The sequence below is a fragment of the Acyrthosiphon pisum genome, chromosome A1 (genome assembly GCF_005508785.2).
Source record: "Acyrthosiphon pisum isolate AL4f chromosome A1, pea_aphid_22Mar2018_4r6ur, whole genome shotgun sequence".
In the NCBI taxonomy this organism is placed as follows: domain Eukaryota; kingdom Metazoa; phylum Arthropoda; class Insecta; order Hemiptera; family Aphididae; genus Acyrthosiphon; species Acyrthosiphon pisum.
In genome coordinates, this window is record NC_042494.1 from 80,303,942 (window position 1) to 80,325,352 (window position 21,411).

At 27.7% G+C, this 21,411-nt stretch overlaps 2 protein-coding genes across 3 annotated transcripts; one reads left to right on the top strand and one right to left on the bottom strand.

Moving 5' to 3' along the window:
* Nucleotides 1-4,002: 4,002 nt before the first annotated feature.
* Nucleotides 4,003-6,747, top strand: LOC100573725. Its single transcript, XM_029486269.1, has 7 exons — nt 4,003-4,230; nt 4,308-4,397; nt 4,448-4,555; nt 4,795-4,884; nt 5,094-5,357; nt 5,559-5,664; nt 6,553-6,747. The coding sequence occupies exons 1-7, from the start codon at nt 4,191-4,193 to the stop codon at nt 6,560-6,562; spliced, it is 708 nt and encodes a 235-aa protein (XP_029342129.1). The 5' UTR covers nt 4,003-4,190; the 3' UTR covers nt 6,563-6,747.
* A 1,497-nt stretch (nt 6,748-8,244) lies between these two features.
* On the bottom strand, nt 8,245-21,124 carry LOC100167277. Of its 2 annotated transcripts, none has more exons than XM_001943806.5 (5): nt 20,743-21,122; nt 18,308-18,538; nt 18,165-18,241; nt 15,270-16,889; nt 8,245-9,196 (listed from the first exon to the last, which is right to left on the bottom strand). In XM_001943806.5, the coding sequence occupies exons 2-5, from the start codon at nt 18,508-18,510 to the stop codon at nt 8,883-8,885; spliced, it is 2,214 nt and encodes a 737-aa protein (XP_001943841.2). In that variant the 5' UTR covers nt 18,511-18,538; nt 20,743-21,122; the 3' UTR covers nt 8,245-8,882. The 2 variants fall into 2 exon arrangements, with proteins under 2 accessions (XP_001943841.2, XP_008188198.1); XM_008189976.3 differs by lacking the exon at nt 8,245-9,196 and adding an exon at nt 11,648-12,059 and having other exon boundaries at nt 20,743-21,124.
* Nucleotides 21,125-21,411: the final 287 nt, after the last annotated feature.

The following is a 21,411-nucleotide window of genomic DNA, read 5'->3' on the forward strand; positions in this document are numbered from 1 at the left end:
AATTATTATTATTATATATATATGTGTCGGAGATATTATTATGTATTCGGTTATCTTGTTCTTGTTTAATTTTGACGACGTTCCGCGCGCTGTTAATTAGTTTTGTATACAAACGTGCATTTTATTAATATGTGTATAAGTGTCCAGTGTTTGTGAACGCTGTGTTACAGTCTCCTTTTTCTACCATGGGAAAAAAATTAAATTATTCTAGTTATAAAAAATTTTAAAAATAAAATAATCGTATATATGTATGTATGTATGTATATGTATAATATATATATTATATATATTTGTTTGTCTAATTATTATACCTTTTTGCTCTCCAAAGTTCCTAGACCCATATCTCTTTCTCTCATTGTGTCATTCCTATCATTATCTTATATAGTATTGATTGTTCATTGGCGTGCTTAGCTTTTAAAAAGAGGGCACAGTCTCACAGAGTACGGTATATAGAGATAAATATACTTTTTTTGTTATATTATATATTTTATATGATAAAAATAAGCCTAGGGAGAGGGGTGACATGACCTCTCCCTGTAGGCACATTTGTAAAGAAAAAAAAGATGGGCAAGTGGGTGTCGCCCTGCTATACAGTAGGTTACAAGTGGGTCGCTGTAATGGATGGTGTTAAATTTGAATTCAATGATATAATACAGGGGTGGCCAGCAAGAAGAGACTCGCAAGCCACCAAATATATTAATAAAAATTTAAGAGCAAAGATGTAAAAAAATAAAAAAAAAGGTTATATTATTATACTTATATATCATCACCATTATTATCATGTTGTACAAAAAATCAACCTTATTGTAAATATATTACCGTGCTCTAAATCTGTTTGTATTGTATAAAACATCTATATCTATGTTATGTTATTTTATAGTGTATTATTTTAACACAAGGTTAATTTCATAATGCAGTAATGCCGGGTTGCATGAAAAATAAAATAATTTAATGGCTTAATATTATTTAGTGGACGAATCATGGGCCACTAAATCATAGTTACGGGACCATTAGCTCACTATTGGTTTGAAATTGATTGTCATTGCAACCCGGCATAAATATTTTAATTTTTTTAATGCCATAAGTACATACATTTAAATACATTTTTATTAAGAAATTCAATATGAACTAAGAAGTTAGATATTATAGGTGTTTCGTCATACCCCAGCGCTGCCAACATAATTCGTTAAAAATGATTAAATACGCTCAGAACTAATTGAATTAGGTAGTATAATAAGTTTGTTTAGTATAGATTAATTTGTTAGTTTTTTTTTTTGTTAAACTGGATGGTGTATCTAATTATAAACAACTATTATTTTATTTTTGTATTGAGGAAAATTAAGGTAGGTAGCATACATTATAATACTAGTGCATTGCACAATTATTCTGAGAAACGTTATATTATATAATATTATTTGACCCTAGAGGTTTTAAACTTTTAACTAAAAATATATTTTATAGAAATTATGTAGGTACCTATTGATAAACTACAGTTTAGAAAATAATTTCAAATCGTTTTCGTGTACTGTGTGTTTCAGAGCTGGTTGTTGGTAGGTACCTACCTACGCATTTGAAATGTACCGAACATTCAAGGAAATCGTATGAAACCAATTTGACAATATTCATTTTGAATGTTTTGCTTTCATGTAACGTATATTTATGATATAAATTTATAATTACTAGTACCTATAAAAAAAAAAACTTTTTATTCAGCGTCAGAGATGATGATATTTAAACTTTAAACATCAACATTTTTATAAGTCTTACAAATTCTAAATTTTCATAAAATAAAAATAAAATTCCTTTTAGTATATATTAATATTTTGTTACTTTAAAAATGTATTATTATATATACTATATATGTATATATGTATATATGTGGTATATATGTATCTATTTTTTTTATATAATATATAACATTATACCCATATAATTACTATAATAGTAAAGGTGGGTAATAACTAGGGCTCGGAAGTTGTAGGTGCTAAAAAATGGAAAATATGCACGAAAAAATTGCAATATATGCATTAAAAATGTTAAATATGCGAAAAATATGCGTATAAAATCAATGAAATATGCACTTTTTTAGCTAAAATTGGTGAAATATGCATTTTCAATTTTCAATTTTTTTAACTCGCAATTGTATACCTACTTCAAATTTCTATTTCTATCTAATTAGCTAGGTCTGCTATAAATTGAGATCATACAGAACAATATGCAATTCCTACAACTTCCGAGCCCTACAAATAAGTATTTCGGTATACTAGCATGATAGACTAAATGCGAGTCACAATATCACTGTTATTAACTCCGTAATTGACTATGGCGATGACAATAAATACCTTCGTTGATAACTTGAAGTTTTCAGGGGCGCCATTTCAGTTTTTTTTTAAGGTGTGCAAACAATTAAAAAGGCCAATTTTTTCCCACCTCCAGGCCAATCGTTAAAAAAACGTTTCTAGTGTTTTCAGTTTTTCATTACAGTATCAAAAACATACTTAATAAAAACATATTTTTATAGTTAACACATTACATTTTACCGTTCATACATTCTGTATAGTGTATAGTAAAGATATTTATAGATAGAATAGATGCATATTATTATTATTATGTCTTTTGTCTATCAGTAACCAGGGGCGGACTGGCCCAGGGTGCTATACACCAAGTAGCACCCCGGGCCCCCGATTACCAAAGTCGGTATACGGTATAATACTGGTATAATACGGTATTATACAAAATAAAATAACATATTTCAACATCTCTACAAATAAACAACATGTTATTCTTAATTTTTTTTTTATATTTACTTATAAAACTAAGGGCTCTTTCCAAATTTAGGTAGGTTTGAAAAAAAATTACGGGCCCCTAATTAATTTTGCACCCCGGGCCAAAAATAGCCAGTCCACCTCTGTCAGTAGCCACTTACCATTCACACATATTTGTGTGTGCCAGTGGATAAAGTGATACCAATATCAATTTATCATTATAAATTAAAGAACACAATATTATAATATTATTTATGATTATCAGTGAATAGCTGCGTGCATGCACAATTAAAGATTGGCAAACTGAAGGCCATCTGGCCATAGTATTAATTAGGCCTAGGCCAATTGTGGACAACAAAATTACCCCCCCCCCCCAAATGGCGCCCCTGAGGAACCATTGCCGAAAATTCCACCTCACAATTATATTATGAAATGAATGGGAGTAGCATCTTTACAGCTTCGTTGGAAACAGTTGGATAAATTTCTTGAACTGATAACCAGAAACTTATTAAGTTCTTTTAAACATTTTTGATTGAGACTGCGTCTTTGATTGCATGTAAAATTATAGACACACCAATTGTGTGAGGCTTACCAGTTTGAGCAATTCGTAAACATTTTATATGAGGCGTGTATGTAGCTTTTTGGTTAATTGCAGTAAAATTTAAAATATTATTTTTTGATGTACCTAACCTAACCTCTATGAAAAAATTAAATAATGGTAATGCCTATTAAATGTCTCATAAATCATAATTTAACAAATTATGAAACTCTGATTTGTTCCATGCACCAAATTTTAATACAAATAGTCATTTTTTTCAAGAGCTGTTTTTAACGCCAATAGAATCTCCATATTCTTGGATTTTTTCGTTTTGTCTCGTCAAGTATTTAGGGGCCGGAGTGGCGCAGTGGTCACACAGTTGACTTACGACTCACACAGTCATCGGTTCGATTCATAGCAAAGTGAAAAAAATGTGTGTGATTCTACGCAGTGACCATTTTCCCGTGCTGTCGTCCGATTGCGTCATCCGGTTTCCAACTAGGTCCCACTCCACTGGGAGTGAAGACCGCACATGTCTCCTCTTGGAGAAGGGGGGTAGTATCATGCATATAGTGATATATACATAGATAAATAGATCACATGATCTCCCTACTACCCACTTGTGATAAGCATTGTCAAAGACCTTGAGGTCGTTACAATGAACAAATATAGAAAAAAAAAAAAAAAAAAGTATTTAAAGCTAAAACTTTGTTATTTTTAAATCATAGTGCCTAAATATTTATTTTATAGTTTTTTATTTTATAGACTCAAATGTTGTCTCTGTATTTCTTACTATTATTACTTGAATTATTATCAGTTGTCTATTAGTTTTCATATTGTGCCAATTCATATGTAATGTTTTTCTTTCTTTGTTATGAGGACGCCACATGGGCAAACGAAACCATGAGCAAGAGAATGCACTGTCAGGTGTTTTCGTGATCCGCTTTGGTCCGTTGATTTTATAAAAATAAATAAATAAATAAATAAATAATTTGTGTTTACAGACAGCAAAAGGCAAAACACACATAATATTTCAATTGCAAAAAGAGATGATCTTGATGAACAATTGTTTAGTAGACCAGCAGGACACAATAGTAAGAATTTTGAATATAATATAGTCATTCAATATATTAAATTTTAAAAGCTTTTAAAGGTTCAAGCAATAAACGACTTCAATTTAACCAAGATGAGGACGAACAAGCATCAGTCAGTGAACTGAAACGAAAAAATAGTGGTAATTTTTATTTTAAATGTAGTACCGCATTATGAAAAATAATATTGGCATAATTTGTAATTTTTTATATATGTATAGGTATAAAAAATCCAGTATCCAGAAAAAAGTTATTTGGCAATAAATCAGATGATAAGCATGTTAAATGATGGTAAGTAAAATACTGTTAAGTTTATTTTTGGTAATTTTGCAGAACACAAACATACATATAGCTTAACGATAAATTATTAAATATAATTTTGAATATCATGTATATTTAGTTGTTAATAGTCCAGGATACAGGAATATTAGTTTTGAAAATGATTCCAATGAACAAGTTGTTGCGGACGATAAGTCAAGAAATATAAACAGTAAGAAGTTTTATCGTTTAATTTTCATTGTTTTTCAATATTATAATATACAACTATATTATTACAGTTAGTAATGGTACCACAAAGAAAAATAGTTTGGCGATTTATAATAACTTGACAGTTTGATCATAATATAAATGGGAACATAATTTAAACTAAATGATTGTTACATATTTTCAATATTATTATTTAAGTTTTGTTGTTTTCAGATCTATTGAGAAACCAACTATTGAGAAATATAACATTCTTAAAATATGAGTTGAAACAAGTATTAAGCAATCAGACAGTAATGCTTGATAAACTGGACCAGATGGAAAAGTGTTTAGAACAAAATTCATTTAATAAGCCTGTGATGGAAGTTAATGGTGTTGACTTTAGTGATTGTCCTCTGCCAATTAATAACATTTATGACTTACAAACATTTGAAGACAAAATATCGGGCGATCAAAGTTATAAAAATCAATTGGTATTTGGTAAGTTAATCAACTTAGTTCATTAAACTATGTGTTAATGATAAAGGGGGACTATATTTTTTAAAGTTGCTTACATTATACATAATATGCCAGATAAGAGAATTTTTTTAAGCTGATTATAGTAAAGATTAGTACATCATGGGCATTATGCATTTAAAATAACGTTTATAATATCAGCACAATATTATTTAATATTTTCAGATCACAGAACTTTGTCATATAGGAGGAAAAAATGTGAAATCAGTTGTGAAAAGACCTATGTCAAAACTTTTTCCCGACAGTTTACTATCAGAGTACTCTTATACAGGTAAAAAAGGGAAAAAAAATTTTCCAAGTTTATTTATATGTTCTGTTATTTTTGATAAGGATGCAATAATTAATATTTGTGATCATTGATTATAATATAAATTATAATTTTTTTTTTTTTAGAAACTAACTTTCGGCATAATTGCATTGGAAGACATAATATAGTCTATTTAATTATATTAAATTATTTTTTTTTCAAATATATATTATAATATCAATGCTAGTATTTTTTAGTAAAGATACTATATAACACGGTCTTAGATTATTATAATATAAATAATATTTGTTGTAATATGAAATTGTTTCTTATGAAATGTTATATCTACACTCCATTCACACTAAGAAAGAACCTAACCCTAAGTTCCTGTATTACAATCGTTAAACTAAGGTTAAACCACCGAATTCGGCTGGTAAAATCAGTGAATTAGGCTTAACCTAGGTTTAAACTATGATTGTAAAACAGGCCTAAAGTGGTTTTCATCGGGCAGTAGTGAGGAAACACCCGTTTTTCCTCCCTCACTAAGTCAATGCCAATGCGCTCAAATTGGCCGCTATAGGTTCTTTCTTAACATGAATGGAGGTATATTAGTGTCGCTAGTATCATATTGTTATCATTATTAATCAAACTAATAATTTTGTAAACATCACCCTGTTGCCTATAATTATGGCTGCCGACTCTAATATTATTATCCTGTAGTTGGCTATCTACAGTTATTTTAAATGTCTATGGTATACACATATACATGTTGTTTAATTTCCGCGTGAATTTGATACTTGTAACTTTCTCTCCTTTTTTGTATTTAACAATATAATTATCTAAGTACAACATGCTTATATACTTTTTAATATCACTTATAAAATAAACTAATATGTATTTTTATGTTTTTAGATTCGATTAAATAGCAAATCAAATTCAAAAGTAATCCACTCAATGAAGTTGAAGACATAATAAAATATATTTTAGCTCAATCTTTGTTTAGCTTAAAAAGGCAACTTTTGAAAAACAGTGTACTTAATTCTATTTAAAAAAATTACTATATATTATAATATCTCACGTATAATAACTTGAATAAATCATAAATCATTAAAAATGTATTTTATTTAATATAATATTAATAAGCAATAATAATTTGAGATCCGAGAATGGATTATATTATATAATATGTGTTTGTGTTTTTTACTCATGATATCTTAAAAAAAGTTATTTATTACATATAAAATCTTCTCAAATCCAATATTGTTTATTCCATTAGAATTTATATTCAAGTGTAGGTGTAGGTATATATTTATATAGAGTATAATTAACATATTATCTATTAAAAGGTTTTGTGTGAAAACATTAATGTATAACAATCTTATAAAAAAGCATCATCAAATCTGCAGTTCAAGTTGAGTAGCTTAAAAACATAGATTCTTAAAATATATAAAAGCATACATTTTTAAAGTCTATTACAAATTATATATTATATACTAGTACTTATATATTGTTATAAAATCTGCTATAATGGATCTATATTATATTTAAATATTATATAAATTACGAATTAATTTTGACTATATCAGTAAAAGATACTGAAGTTGAAAATCGAAGCATTATTTTAACTACTTATCGTGTTACACAGGCACAAAAAAAAATTTTAAAAAGAAAAAACACATTATTGTAAAATCTGTATTGATTCATCGTTCCACTCAGAATCTAAAATGTAATACATATTACATTTTAATCATTGGTTAACATATAATTTAAAAAAAATCAATATTTAATTAATTTTAATTAATTATTAGAAAATATCAATACAACATTAATTAAATTTTAAGCAACCTTTGTTTTTAAAATTATAATAAATAATTGAAATTGGTTCAAAAAATATTTTATAGTGATTAATTAACATTTAAAATCTTACACAAACTGTAGTTTAAACATTGATAAAATATAATATTTTTTTTACTTTTAAATTTAAATATTGATTAAAACTTAAATAAGTATTACAGTGCTGTGTGGGTAGAAAAGGACGGAGTAAACGAGCGGACTAAGGCGTCGGTTGCAACGCGCACCGCCGCTGGTTTGAATCTCGGTCACGGGCGGCACTTTCCTTTGCGCAGTCATAAAATGTTCAAGTGGGCACATACCTACGGGTGCATAAGTCTACACATGGATACTCAGGTTTAAATTAAATAAAAATATATATTAACCTTCATCTAATTATTATATTTTCTATACTTATAAGTAATAACACATAAAAATACTTATGTATAAGGAATCAAAAAAAAAAAATATATAATATATTTATAAATTATAAAGAAATTATAGTATTTATGGACAAAGTTTCAGGTGCCGACACTACGTTATTACATTATAATAAATTACGAGTACTAACAAGTATTGTTTGAAAGGGCTAACTTAATTAAAGTGAATTGCTTAAAAATCTATAAAACACATTATACAGAATACCTATGTTTAATTTTTTATAATAGTTATTATATACTAGAAAAACGCATTCTATAGATAAACTTAATTTATTTCAGGTTGAGGTTTTGTACTTATACATATTATTTTTTATAACATTATATACGCAGCGTAAATCGATGGCTTTTTGTAAAATTAAACAATTACCTACGGTACAATTGGTTCTATTTTCCAGCAACGCCGTAATACGGAAATAAAAAAAATATTATATTATATTATATACTTGTGCAGTTATTTAATAAATTATGGAAATCGTGATATAAAAAAAAGTAATTAAATTAGCGTAAAAAAATTACAATGATACAAAATGGGAAACACCGAGAACAACTCGTGTTGAGAGTCGGAGAAGTTCTGACATCTTAATAGTCTTTCAATAATTTGAAGTAGGTACAAAATATACGGCTAAAATGATAAAAAAATGTGATTTTGGCATACATTTTTAAAACAAAAAAACACTAGTGAAATCGACAAAAAACATTAATAACAAATTTGTAGATCAGACCAAAATTAATAAAGAATATAAAATCCTTATAGGCATGTCAAGAAGCAAAACCGGCTTTTCCCGTGACTGCCTGGTGGCTTCTTATTATTATAGACGTAGTTGTATGGGAGGTGAACAATACTTGTCGTTATATAGGTGCAGAATAAAATATCATAACATTATTATACACACGGAATCAGACAGAAGATAGAGGGAAAAATAGCTCTTAAACAGTTATTGTATAGTTAAACACATTACTGAGGGAAGAATGTTATGTCCATTTATCAATAATGTTTAAATGTAAAAATAAATTTTCCATCGCGGCTCTCTGACAAGCCGCCGTAACAGGGTTAACATCTGGCATCAATTCTTCCATTGTGGGAAAGGGTCCTTCAACATCTACGGGTAAAAATACTTCATACTCGTCGCCAAGGACGTACTCTGACCCCGACTCCGACTTCGTATCTTTGATTTCCGATTCGAATTTCTTTGATTCAAATAGTTCAAAAACGTTGAACAGTTCATCATCTTTATCATCATCTATGGGGGGCATATACTTCGATCCTTCAGAGTTGACAAAGTAAGCTGCGGAAAAACAAAAACGAAATAAAATGAAAAAAAACAAACATCACAATGAAAAACACGCATTTATGCCAAAGCAAGCGTATTATACATACTATATATTATACGCGTACTTGGGACACAAGCGTTTAAATCATCCCAAACAATTTGTTTGGCCTACTTTAACTTTAGGTGCCTACCTATTTTTAATCTTATAATATTAGAATTCAATAAGGCAAAATTCTAAATGCTACTTGTTTAATATGCTTTTCAAAATACGTAATCATTATTCATTATGATTAATAATTTTGTAAATAATAATATCTCAGACTCGACTATCTAGTTGATACAAGATAATATGAAGATCATAGGTGTAGTTCTGCGTATATAGTTAAAAGATATTGATGCAATCATCTCGCGGAACATCCTTCCTACACCTTCAGTTAAGTATGATTCATTGGAATATAAATCTATTAATGCACATAAATACTAGAAAGTAGAAACATAATACTTAATAATGATACGGTATGCCCGGCCGGTGAAGAAAGAAGGTGGTGTGAACAGAAACCACCAAAATAGTATGGCTGGGAGATAATATATAGCAGGTGGCTATGGATTTTATTTGCATTGATACCTTTTCTATCTTTATATAAATAAAGAAATGCAATTATTTCAGAATTTTTTTTTATTATTTGTAAAAAAATTAACGCGAGATATATCATGCAAAAGTCCACAATCGAATTTAAAAAATGATTGGTAGTAATTTATCAAAATAAATATATATTGCAATAATTTTTCAATTATGTAGTAGGTACAACAAATTAGTATAAAAAATTGTTTTATACTATTGTCAAGCGTAGGTATTGAACAGAAAAAAATAGTTTTTTAATGATTAGAATTATGTCCAAAAAATTACAGTACAATTTTACAATGTTAAAAGTTAATCGACTTGATCATTGTAAATATATAATTGTCCTTTTGCACAAAAACAAATAATATATATATAATCTATATTTATATAGAGCATAAAATGTTTACAATGATTTATCATAATCAATATTTTTAAACTTTCTTTTGGATCCATGTTCTAATATAATATAAATGTAATTTCTTAAGAATTAATTATTATATATTTATTGAAATAATGTCAAAAATAAATTTATAGAAATCAATACTTAATAATAAAATATGTAGTGTACAAATTTAAAATAATTCATATTGCAATAAAATGGTTCATATTATACAAGGGCATAGAATAAAATACTGTTCATTCTTAAATTGTCAATCCCTCTAACAATTTTTATAATAGAGGATTTAATTACTGTACAAAATTACACACTAACTAATAGTATCAAATAAACATAATGTTTAATATATTTTAGTTTATTTACCGTATGATTAACACTATCAGTAATTTGTAAATTGACTAAATTATTAAAACTAAACTAATCATTGATACATTCTACATTTGTAATACAAAAAATAGACATTGAATGGTAACATTTCACTTAAGATTTTTAATAGATTATTTTAGAAATATAATTAACTTTACTATATTTAATATTATGTTACAATTATTTAGTATATTATACCAATTAATATTTTGATGTGCTAATATAATACATTTAAAAATTGTTAAGTGTTTATAATTTACCAATAATATATAAGCTCACGAACATACAATATTTGTGGCTATAATTTAATACAGTAAAACCTGTGTAATATGGAAACTGTTACGACCGATAAATTTTTTTTCGATTTTAGACAGATTTCCATTTAATACAATATGTTGTAAAATAATACATTAGGCTCGCCGGACCTTAACATTTGTCTACAAAGGTCAGGTTTTCATAATATTCTGGTCCCATATTACGCAGGTTTTACTATAATATATATTATATTAAGTACTAAATATACATTTTACTGGCTTAATAATTAAATATTTTCTCGATTTAAGGTTAAAAATTCAAAATTCTAATAACTGAACTGTTGTCTATACAGTTATCACTTTTATTATAATATATAATTTATTTCCACAATGATCCTAAATATAATATTAAGTTTATTAAAATTAATTTGTAAGATGACAACAAATTATTGTTTAACAATAAAGTTAAAATATTTTGTTCCTCTGATGAAAAAAAAATGATGGATAAATAAACTAACAGTCAACAACACAATAAAAATATTTAGTATACAAAATAAACCTAAGGTACTTGTCTTGTATGCAGAATAATTTTGGCGATGTAAACAACTATATCTACAAGTAAAAATGTTACTAAAAACTGTTGCCAGATACTTTTTTTAAAACAATTATAAAAATCAAAATAAACTATCAGTCTTTTTACATTATTTTTTCCTAATGTAAATAATAAATATAATATTACTATAATGTATTTAAAAGAAAGGAAGGAAAAAAAGTTTATATGACAATAATTTATAATTAACTGGTAATTATTTAAGAAATAGCTCACATAACACAATAATATTTGTTATGTAGCATAAAAAACAAGTACCAAAATTAAATTAATATATCACAATGGTGTTTGGCAGTGATACATAAAGAAGAAATGCATAGCTACTCATTTTCTCGATCAAGTGCAACTTATATATTAATATATTCTCCTTAAGGGCCTTATTTAGATTTTAAAAAATGGTACACACAACGTTTAAGCTTTAAAATCTAACACACACGAAAACTTGATAAACCTGGCAGTGAACAATCTCCAGATTCCCCCAGTAATTGTATTATTTGACGGTATTTTACCAATCAAACCACCACCTGAACACATGTCCAGTTCTATTGTTTGAGGAGCTCACTTCAAAAACTCAGGCAGTGTACACTTGTGGCTAGTGGGCAGCTTGAGTTCAGCAGAATATGAATTAGCTATGTGTTATAAAAAAAAATCGGTTTAGTAATTTTTTTTTTTTTTTTAAATATAAATGAAATAATGATAAAAATGTAGAATGTATTAGTAAAAACTAGATAAAAATTTAAATAAATTGTGCACGGAAGCAAATCTATGAAATCGTTTTATTTAAACATATTAGGAGTAATTAGAAAAAATATAAGTGCCAATAATTTTCTTTTTAATAAAAATTAACCATTTTAATTTATGTTAATTTATTTATATAAAAAATGTTGTGAACAATTATTTAAAACAATACAGTGAAACACATCCGTTCCACTTATGTTAATAATAAACAAAATAAAAAAAAATATTTTTGTTTATAATATTAATTATGCATTACAATGTTAAAAACCAAATTGTAATACAATAATGGAAACATAATATCTCCCCATAACAAATGAATCTAATATAAAAATGTCATATTATCATGTTTGTACATCTACTATTAAATATGATTTCCAAGATTATAGCGATAAAAAATTATGTGATATATTAGAATAATAATATCAATGCCCTGTGTTATTGCCACATATTTGAGTGGATTTGAAAACACAGTCAAGTACCTATTACTATTTTCAAAGCTTATAAGTTAATTTGTTGGAATAAAGGATAATCCTCGCCAAGTTGTTAGAATTGTTTTGTGAGATAAGAAAGCATATTATTAAAAAATTGTCATACATTATTTGAATATCATTACATAAACATACTGTGAAATAGAAGTAAGAATAATTACTGACATATAATATAACAATATTCTGCAATGAATTTAAATACAATAAAATTAATTATTTATAATTACACACCACATCATTTCATACAATATGTATAAATATTTATTATACATTATACAGACATAAATTCGGTATTCTACAGTGGGTGGGCCATGGAAAGTAAAAAAAATAACACCCTGACTAAACATTATAAAAATGAAAACCAACCAATAAACATGATTTAATATAAAATGATAAAACTATTTTATAAAATATTCAGAGACAATTTACTTTAGTTGAATAAAATGTGTCATTCCATACTTATAAATTAATTGTAAATGGTAAAATATAAACATTTTAGATAAAATAAAACAATACTTAGGTAAATAAACAATGTTTAATTCTATAAATCGAAATACTGTTATTCTTTTCAATGTTTTATTAAAATTCAAATTCATATTTTATACCAGTGCATAAAATAATTTTTACTTCTCTGATAAATTATTTATAGCTTTACCAATATTTAAGCCTTAATTTATTATAACGCTTTTATTAAAATTGTATTTAATTCTAACCAAGGGAATATATTATGTTAAAACATTATTTTGCAATTTAACTAAGTGTTCGTCTAACAGAGTTGATGATAATTTGTACATTCCAGTATTCAAAATCTAAATTAATTCCATTACTAAATACAAATATTATAAAAGAGGGCCAATAAAAACAGGATATAATACGCATTGCAATTATTTTTTTTTAGAATTAAATTATAATTTACAGGTAGTAAATTTATGATTAAATCAAGTTTAATTAAAAAATCAATATTTTACTGTCATATACTATTTTTAATTGGCTTGTTTCCAATTAATAACTGAAATAATTCTAAAAATAAATTTAGGCTACAGTATATAAATATATTAACTACAATTCATCAAATTGTTTAAAAATATTGAAACTTATGATGCAACATAATGGATACAATACAAACATAGCAGAAATAACTCACTTTAAACATACTACCAAACAGCAGTAATAAATATTTGGTAAATTTATTTTAAAAAAAACTATTAAACCTAATGTAAATATTAATTAACCATTAACAATAAATTGATTAAATTATTATTTATGGTGATTTCACAGAACTATAATAAATAAAATTGCTGCAAGACTTAATTTCAACCATCATTAATGGTTTGTTAACTATACATTTATAATGTGTGTATTGGTGGGAGGACTTTTCTATCATCTAAACTTTAAATAAAGCCCATTTCACATAATAGTAGTTATTCTGCTATTCCTAGTGTGATAGCTATTGGCTAGTAAACTGGTGTTTAGGTTGACTTTAATTACAAAAACGTAAACTGGTCTAAGGAATCATGGTGAAAATATATAATGTTTGATAATAGAGCATGTCTCATTTATCACACTGTTTACCAGTATAGAAATATTTGTAGCCAATCAGAATACAGAAATGTTATTAATATTTATCAATTCTGTTTTAAATATTTGTTTTTTGACATTAATAAATCAAATTTATGTTAACAAAACAGCTGATTATTATTGCTAATTATTTAATTTTGCTGCAAAACTGCAGGTGCTTTCTAGAAAATTTTCTAGTGTATAGTTTAGAATGGTGTAAATAGAGTTTAGTTTAGGTACAGACTAATAGCTACACTACGTTAAACACAATATTAAAAGATAGAATTCTAGATATAGTACCATGACTATTATTGTGTGAAAAAAGCTAAGTTATTGAATAATTTTTAAAACATTATATGTTTGTATTATCTATTATAATTAAAATTTAGCAGGGGAAGTTATACCTATAACCTACAATAATACTATATATATTTATGACCATATTCATTTCTTTAATGAGCAATTATTAGACCAATTATTCAAGGCTGGGCAAGTTAATGATTATTTTTTTAAAATCAGTTAAGTTAATATGCACCAATAACAAGTAAAAAGTTAATTTAACTATAGGTCAACTCAGTTAAGATAAAAGTAAATACACACTTTTTGCTAACTTTTTATTAAGTTAAAAAATTTGTATTAAAATTTGTTTATACAACGCTAGCGTACCTAATTTTTTTCCAACCCGAAACTAAATTATTGACTATAGTGTTTATACTTTATACAGTATTTCCATATAAGTTAGATTTGAATGAAATTATTTTTTAACTTTAAACGGTGAAATTATTTTGACTATAAAACGAAATAGACTGAAATAATGAAATATAACTAAATTAAATACAAAATAAATTAACTTAACTTAAAATGTAAACTACTTCTTAAAATGAAAAATTAATTCGTTAATTTTACGTTAATTAAAAAATAATTTTAGTAAGTTAAAAGAAAGTAACTAGTTAAGTTAAAAAGTTAAAATGATATAAACTTTTCAACTTGTTAATGCCCAGCCTTGCAATTGTTCATATCGCTGTCAATGTATATAAATATAGTTTTAGTTATTACCTTCTTGAACTGCAGATCGTGCACTTTCCCATTCAGGACCTTCTAACCAATCTTTTGGGATATCTTCCGGGAATTCCTCTTTTTTAATGATTTTATCTTCACAATTTATTTTATTGGATGTACTACCTACAGAACATAAGTTCTCGATAAGCATATTCTTATCAATTGTGGTGCCATTCAACTGATTAACTTCTTCATCATTTGAAACTATCTCCTTGTGATTAGTATTCTCCTCAACAATTGCACTGTCTTCCGTTTCAGTAGACATATTTTCAACTAATGGAATACCTACGACGTCATTAGTCTCTATTTTAATATCTTTATATATATTAGCAGTTTTGTTAAGAGATCCACATTCACTTAACTCAGATTCACCAATAACAACGTTGTTATCTTCAGTCAATATATTTGCATCAGAATTATTTATATTACTCGAAATGCAACTCAATGAATTTTCAAAATTGTTTATATGGTCTAAAGTAGTATCCGTTTTTTCTAATAATAGTTCAGTACTTTTTGTTTGATTATCAATTTCATTTGCAGGCTCATTAGATTGGATTTCATGAGGTTTATCGATAACATTTTCTGTAGATTTCTCAACTAAAACTAATTCATTTGGCAATGTTTCACTTATATCATCATCCACAGTAGAACTATAAACAGATTTACTTTGTCTTAGTTCTACAACAGGAGTATTATTGTCATTTTCATTAAAATCAAAAACTTTATTAGGAGAACAAGTACTAGTTTCTTGAGCTTCACTATTTCTGGATATATCTTTACTTATGATTGGTTTAGTATCATTTTCGCTCGATAAAACTTTACTTGTTGATATACCTTCTTCATTTGAAGATTGTACAACATTACTAGATGATACTACATCAGTCTTTGTTAGTATAATTTCAGCATTTGAAGATTGTGCAACATTATTAGATGATAGTACTTCACTCTTTATTTGTACGATTTCTTCATTTGATGATGGTACATCAATCATTGTTTCTAAGACTTCTTCATTTGAAGATTGTGCAACATTACTAGACGATTGTACTCCACTTGTAATGATTTCATCTTCATCCTCACCATCATTGTCCCAATCTTTCAATAACTCTTCTTGCAGTTTTTGTTTTTTAACCTCTAACGATTTAGTCTTTAAATTCTTACGTTTATTTGAGGTAGAACTATTTGATGATTTCTTAGTCGTAACCACGTCTGTATCATTTTTATGGGTTGCCATATGCCATTTTAAGTTATCATAGCGATTAGTTGTGTAGTTACAGCCAACTTGTGCATGACAAGTATAAGCAGTCTTATCAACCCGTGATTGAGTTGTTGTTCTTGGTTTGGAAACAGGTTTAGGTTTTGGTTGATTAGGAGTCTTTGTAAATTTAGGTGCTGGTAATGATTTTCTTTCAATTTCTTTTTTTTTTGATTTTTTAGTGTTAGTAGGAGTGAATAATTCTTTGACGATGGACTTAAATTTTTCTTTTTCTTCTTTTAAGTGTTCAAAGATACATTTATCCCCTCCAATGAGTTCTTCCATCGCGATAACATCTTTTTTGAAATTGTTCATGTCAAATTTACCAATCACTGGTAAACCTTTCATCTGATTCTTATATAATGCTGTAAAATATATGGAAACAACATAAGAAAATAAATATTGTTATAAGTAGGTAGGTACCAGAGTTGGAACGTAATTATTATAATACAGTTCAGCATAAAACACGTATTACTTATACACTATAAAACAACTGAATTGTTTTATACTGTATAAAAGTATTTATATTTTTCAGGGTTCGTAGTTTTAAACAATTGAAATTAAACATTGTGTGTTTAAAAGATGTTTTTTTATGTTAAATGTTTAAAAATGTTTTTTATGAATTCTTTTAAAACTTAAAAAAAAAGGTACCTACCACATGTTATTATTTAAATTATTTTTGTAGTAATAACAGCTTATTATATTAATTATGTTAAATAATAATTCAAATTTATTTTTGTTCTATTGATAATTATTTAACAGTCCAATTTCTACTCGAATTTCTATATTATTATTATAGTTTTATTTAAATTGGTAGTAGACAGAAGTACTTAATACAAAATTACCCAATTATTTATTTATTTTAAAAATGCAATATGCATCACGTAGGTATAGTATATTAGTATATTATAATATAGAAGCATAGGCATATAGTATACACTATAGCAATAGTGAAATAAATGAGAAAGTTATTGTCTGAACAGTGAAGTGATTTGTTTTATATTTTTTTTTTTAGGTATTTTCTTGTTGAACTGTATATACTGCGTATTGTTGAACAATATATGTAATATGTTGAAATATAATATGCAAAGAGTAAAGACTTATAGTAGTTTAATACAGAATTAAAAATATAATATATTAGAGATACATATTACATAAAAAAGCTACAATAAGATATTAGTTAACACATTGACTGCGTATGCCTTTTTGAAGTTTTCACCCAGTGCGTATGATAAAAGTAAAAATAAAATAAAGAAACTGCCCATAACAACGTATGTATACATATTTAAAAACACACGTTTAATCCACGCTAAATAATAATAAAATAACATTCGGCCATGCATAGGGAATTTTAAACCATTTATTTTAAATGTATATTAGACGCCAAACGCGTTGCTGAATGATCCTAATGTCACCAAATGGCGTCAGTACGCATTCAATGAGTTAAAAATTAAAATCAATATAATACCTAATAAACATCGAATCACTATAAATTTCAAAGAATAAAAATGTACACATATGTTTTAATTATACAGTTTTATACGTAGTGTATTATATATGTAACATGTATAATAGTTTTTATGCGTATATTATCAACCCTGGTAGGTACATATTATAATAATTCAAAAATTAATACTTACAAAACCCTTTTTCAATAAATTCAATTTTGCGATCACACGAGTATAGAAATACTTCTTCGTATAATCCAACAATATGACTATTAAAAGAATTTTAAATTAATGTCATAAAAATTTACAAAATGTATAACAAAATGTTGACTTACTATTTTTTATCTTCTTTAAATTGAGCCACACAAGCAATAGGTTCAACTTTTTTCACATATTCTAATAATTCTTTGGGTATTGTAATGGGATCTACAACTGTACCGGGCCACCAAACACGGTTGAGCAGTTTTACCCAAAGTAAAGTACCCAGTGGGTAAGTGGGGTTTTTTTTAGTATTTATTTTAGACTTCGGTTCACTCATTTTTGCAACGTTGGTATTTAATAATCACCTATAAAAAGTATAAAATAACAATTTATTTCACTAGTAAAATAATATTTAGTGGTTGACATCATTGAGTTGAACAAACCATAAAGCTAAACAAATTCAAAATTATAAAGGAATAGGAAAACTTAAATAAAAAAGAGCCCAATTTAAGCTTGATCAAACCCCGCTTGATGAAGTCAATATTTAGACAACATACAATTTCGTCACCACCGCCCATGGAATTTGTGTTGGTCGTAAATTATGATTAGCGCGAGTGTGGTTGTATATAGGCAGGGCTGTGGCGAGAGAAACTTGGGCTCGGGGTTAAAACATACTTTAGGGGCCCTACTAATTTTGACCACCTAACAGTTAGACGTTAGGAGTAAAATACTTGTCAATTTCTTAGTTTTACCTAATTGTTTCTTAAATTTAAAAAAGTTTAGTCCCAAATTCCAAGCAGGGGAGAATTTCCCTTTCTCCTCCTCCCTTCTACGGGTACCTGGTACAGTCACGGATAAAGCATAATCAAATAAATACCACTAAATGTATAAAACTAGGTACCTAATATAATATACATCATTCAATACAGATTTATTCAATAGATATAGGTAATCAAATTATTGAATCACATAGAAATTAGGCAAAATATGTTTGAATACCTAGTAGGTACCCATTATACCTAATAGAATATAAAAAATAGGCTAGCTCAGTCTGCCATCTGCATCACATGAGACAATTAATCTCGGTTCATGAGCTCTAGATCCAGTACACCACGTTAGGTAAAAAACGTCAAATGCATTTTACTTAAAAAAAAACCAAAAATATTAGTTTTAAGTCAATTATCAAGTTATCAAATTAAAATACCAAAATTATAAATAGGTAGGTAAATAATAATAAAAATGAATCACAAATATTTTAGGTATAGTACTTACTTATGTTATGCTAGAGCTGTTAAAAAAATTGTTTTGTTTCTTTCCCATTTAAATAACTTAAAAATCACAAACATTAATATTAAGTAAATTATCAAACTGTAAAAAAAAGTTATATATTATAGATAGTAAGTAAATAATATAAAAAATAAATCACAGCTATCGTATATGTAGGTATATAGTACCTAGGTATATGCTATTAACAATATTCAATTAAAAAATTTGATGTATCTCTTTCCTCACATAAATATTCTTTACATAATGTATTGAGTTTATTCTGTAATTCTGAATATATTTTTATAATTTTTTTTTTATAATGTACCCAGTGAATTTTGATTTGTTATTTGCCACTTCCAATTGGATTTTTATTAGTAATACCTAAATAAATACCCATATAGAGGGATGGCAATTGCCCAGGCCTGCTAACTTTAAGAACCGATGATTCCACCCATTTAACGTAATATTATGAACATTCCAAAAGTGAGTTGGATACATAAGTATTATCGAAATATACCAAAGTGTATGAAGCATTTTCAGGCATTATGCTTTTCAAAACTATCATCCTTCAGCTAAATTACACACTGGTGAAAATGCTAATGCATCCAACTGGTGGCAAAATAAAGATAATATATAATCATAAAGGTAATTATGAATAATTTTATTTAATCCCCCTCCCCACAAAAAAATCATAGGCGAGCCGAATATATAACGATAGCAGTTATTTGATCAGGGGTAACAGCTTGCGATATTTTTGATTTTGTAAGTAAAACACATTAGGTAGACGTTTTTTACCTTGTCGTTATGGTCAGTGTCAATTATTACCGATCACCTGTAATATATTATAATAGCTTCAATATAAGGGAAAGTACTCCAGGTACTCTAGTTTAAATTACCACTGCATTTTCAATTAAATTAGAAACCCAGTTTAGTTGCGGTACCCAGCAATGCAAAATACCAAATGAAGTATTGTTATGAGCAAAAAATGACAAATTGACTTTTAAGCATTGGTCAGTGTTACGACGCAGGTCCGTTGATGAGAACCAGCGTCGTCTTCGAGCAACAATAATTGTTAGTGCGCGATACGAACTAAGAAGTATGTATTTAATCGTATCATTCAAGGGCACTAGTTGGCCCTGGCACACACACCAATTGTTGACATGTGTCGGCGGTCGACAGAAACGGTCGGAGGGTGCGGCGACGGCGCGCATCTACCCACCAAGAAAATACGTCAGCGGTGTCAAAGGAGAACGATAAATTAAAATAATATGTATCTACTCGGCGACCTTGTCGCAGTACTTACCAAGGACGTGGAGTCGATTTCGAGGAAACGGGTGAAAACAGACTAGGTCCGGATGTGCAGTATGGCGTCTGGCCGACGAACGCGTTACCGCCGGTGATCAAACGTGTACGCATCCGTCGTCTGATCCTCCACCGGAAATCGATAAGTTTCGCTCGTTTCGTCGTCGATCCGCGTGCTGAACGCCAAATCACCGCAATCGAATGACGCGGAGGGCATGCGACATCGTGTGGATTATATTATATTCTTTTTGGTTAGCGTCGTCGATACAAGCGCATAGGCTCATGAGAGCTTTTCAAGCGGCAAAATCGCAAGACGCAACAACATGGCTGTTACAGGACAGGAGTGTGTAGTGGGGACGGCAGGCTGCTTTGGCTGTCGGCGAGAGAGGATTAACAAGTTCCTGCGCACTAAGGGGAAACGCACAGTGTAGGAAACATAATGGGACGCGACGCCATGTCTAACCAATCAACGCGTTCGGTTACCGCGTCAACTATAAAATTATAGTCTACTATGTATATCTATTCTGGACAGTGTGCCCTTACCACACCCATAGAAAAATACAACATTGTATACAAATTATATTATAATTATATTATTATAAAATATGTGTACATATTATTAATTATTATTACAATATCTATGATCAGACGTGACAAACACCATTAATTT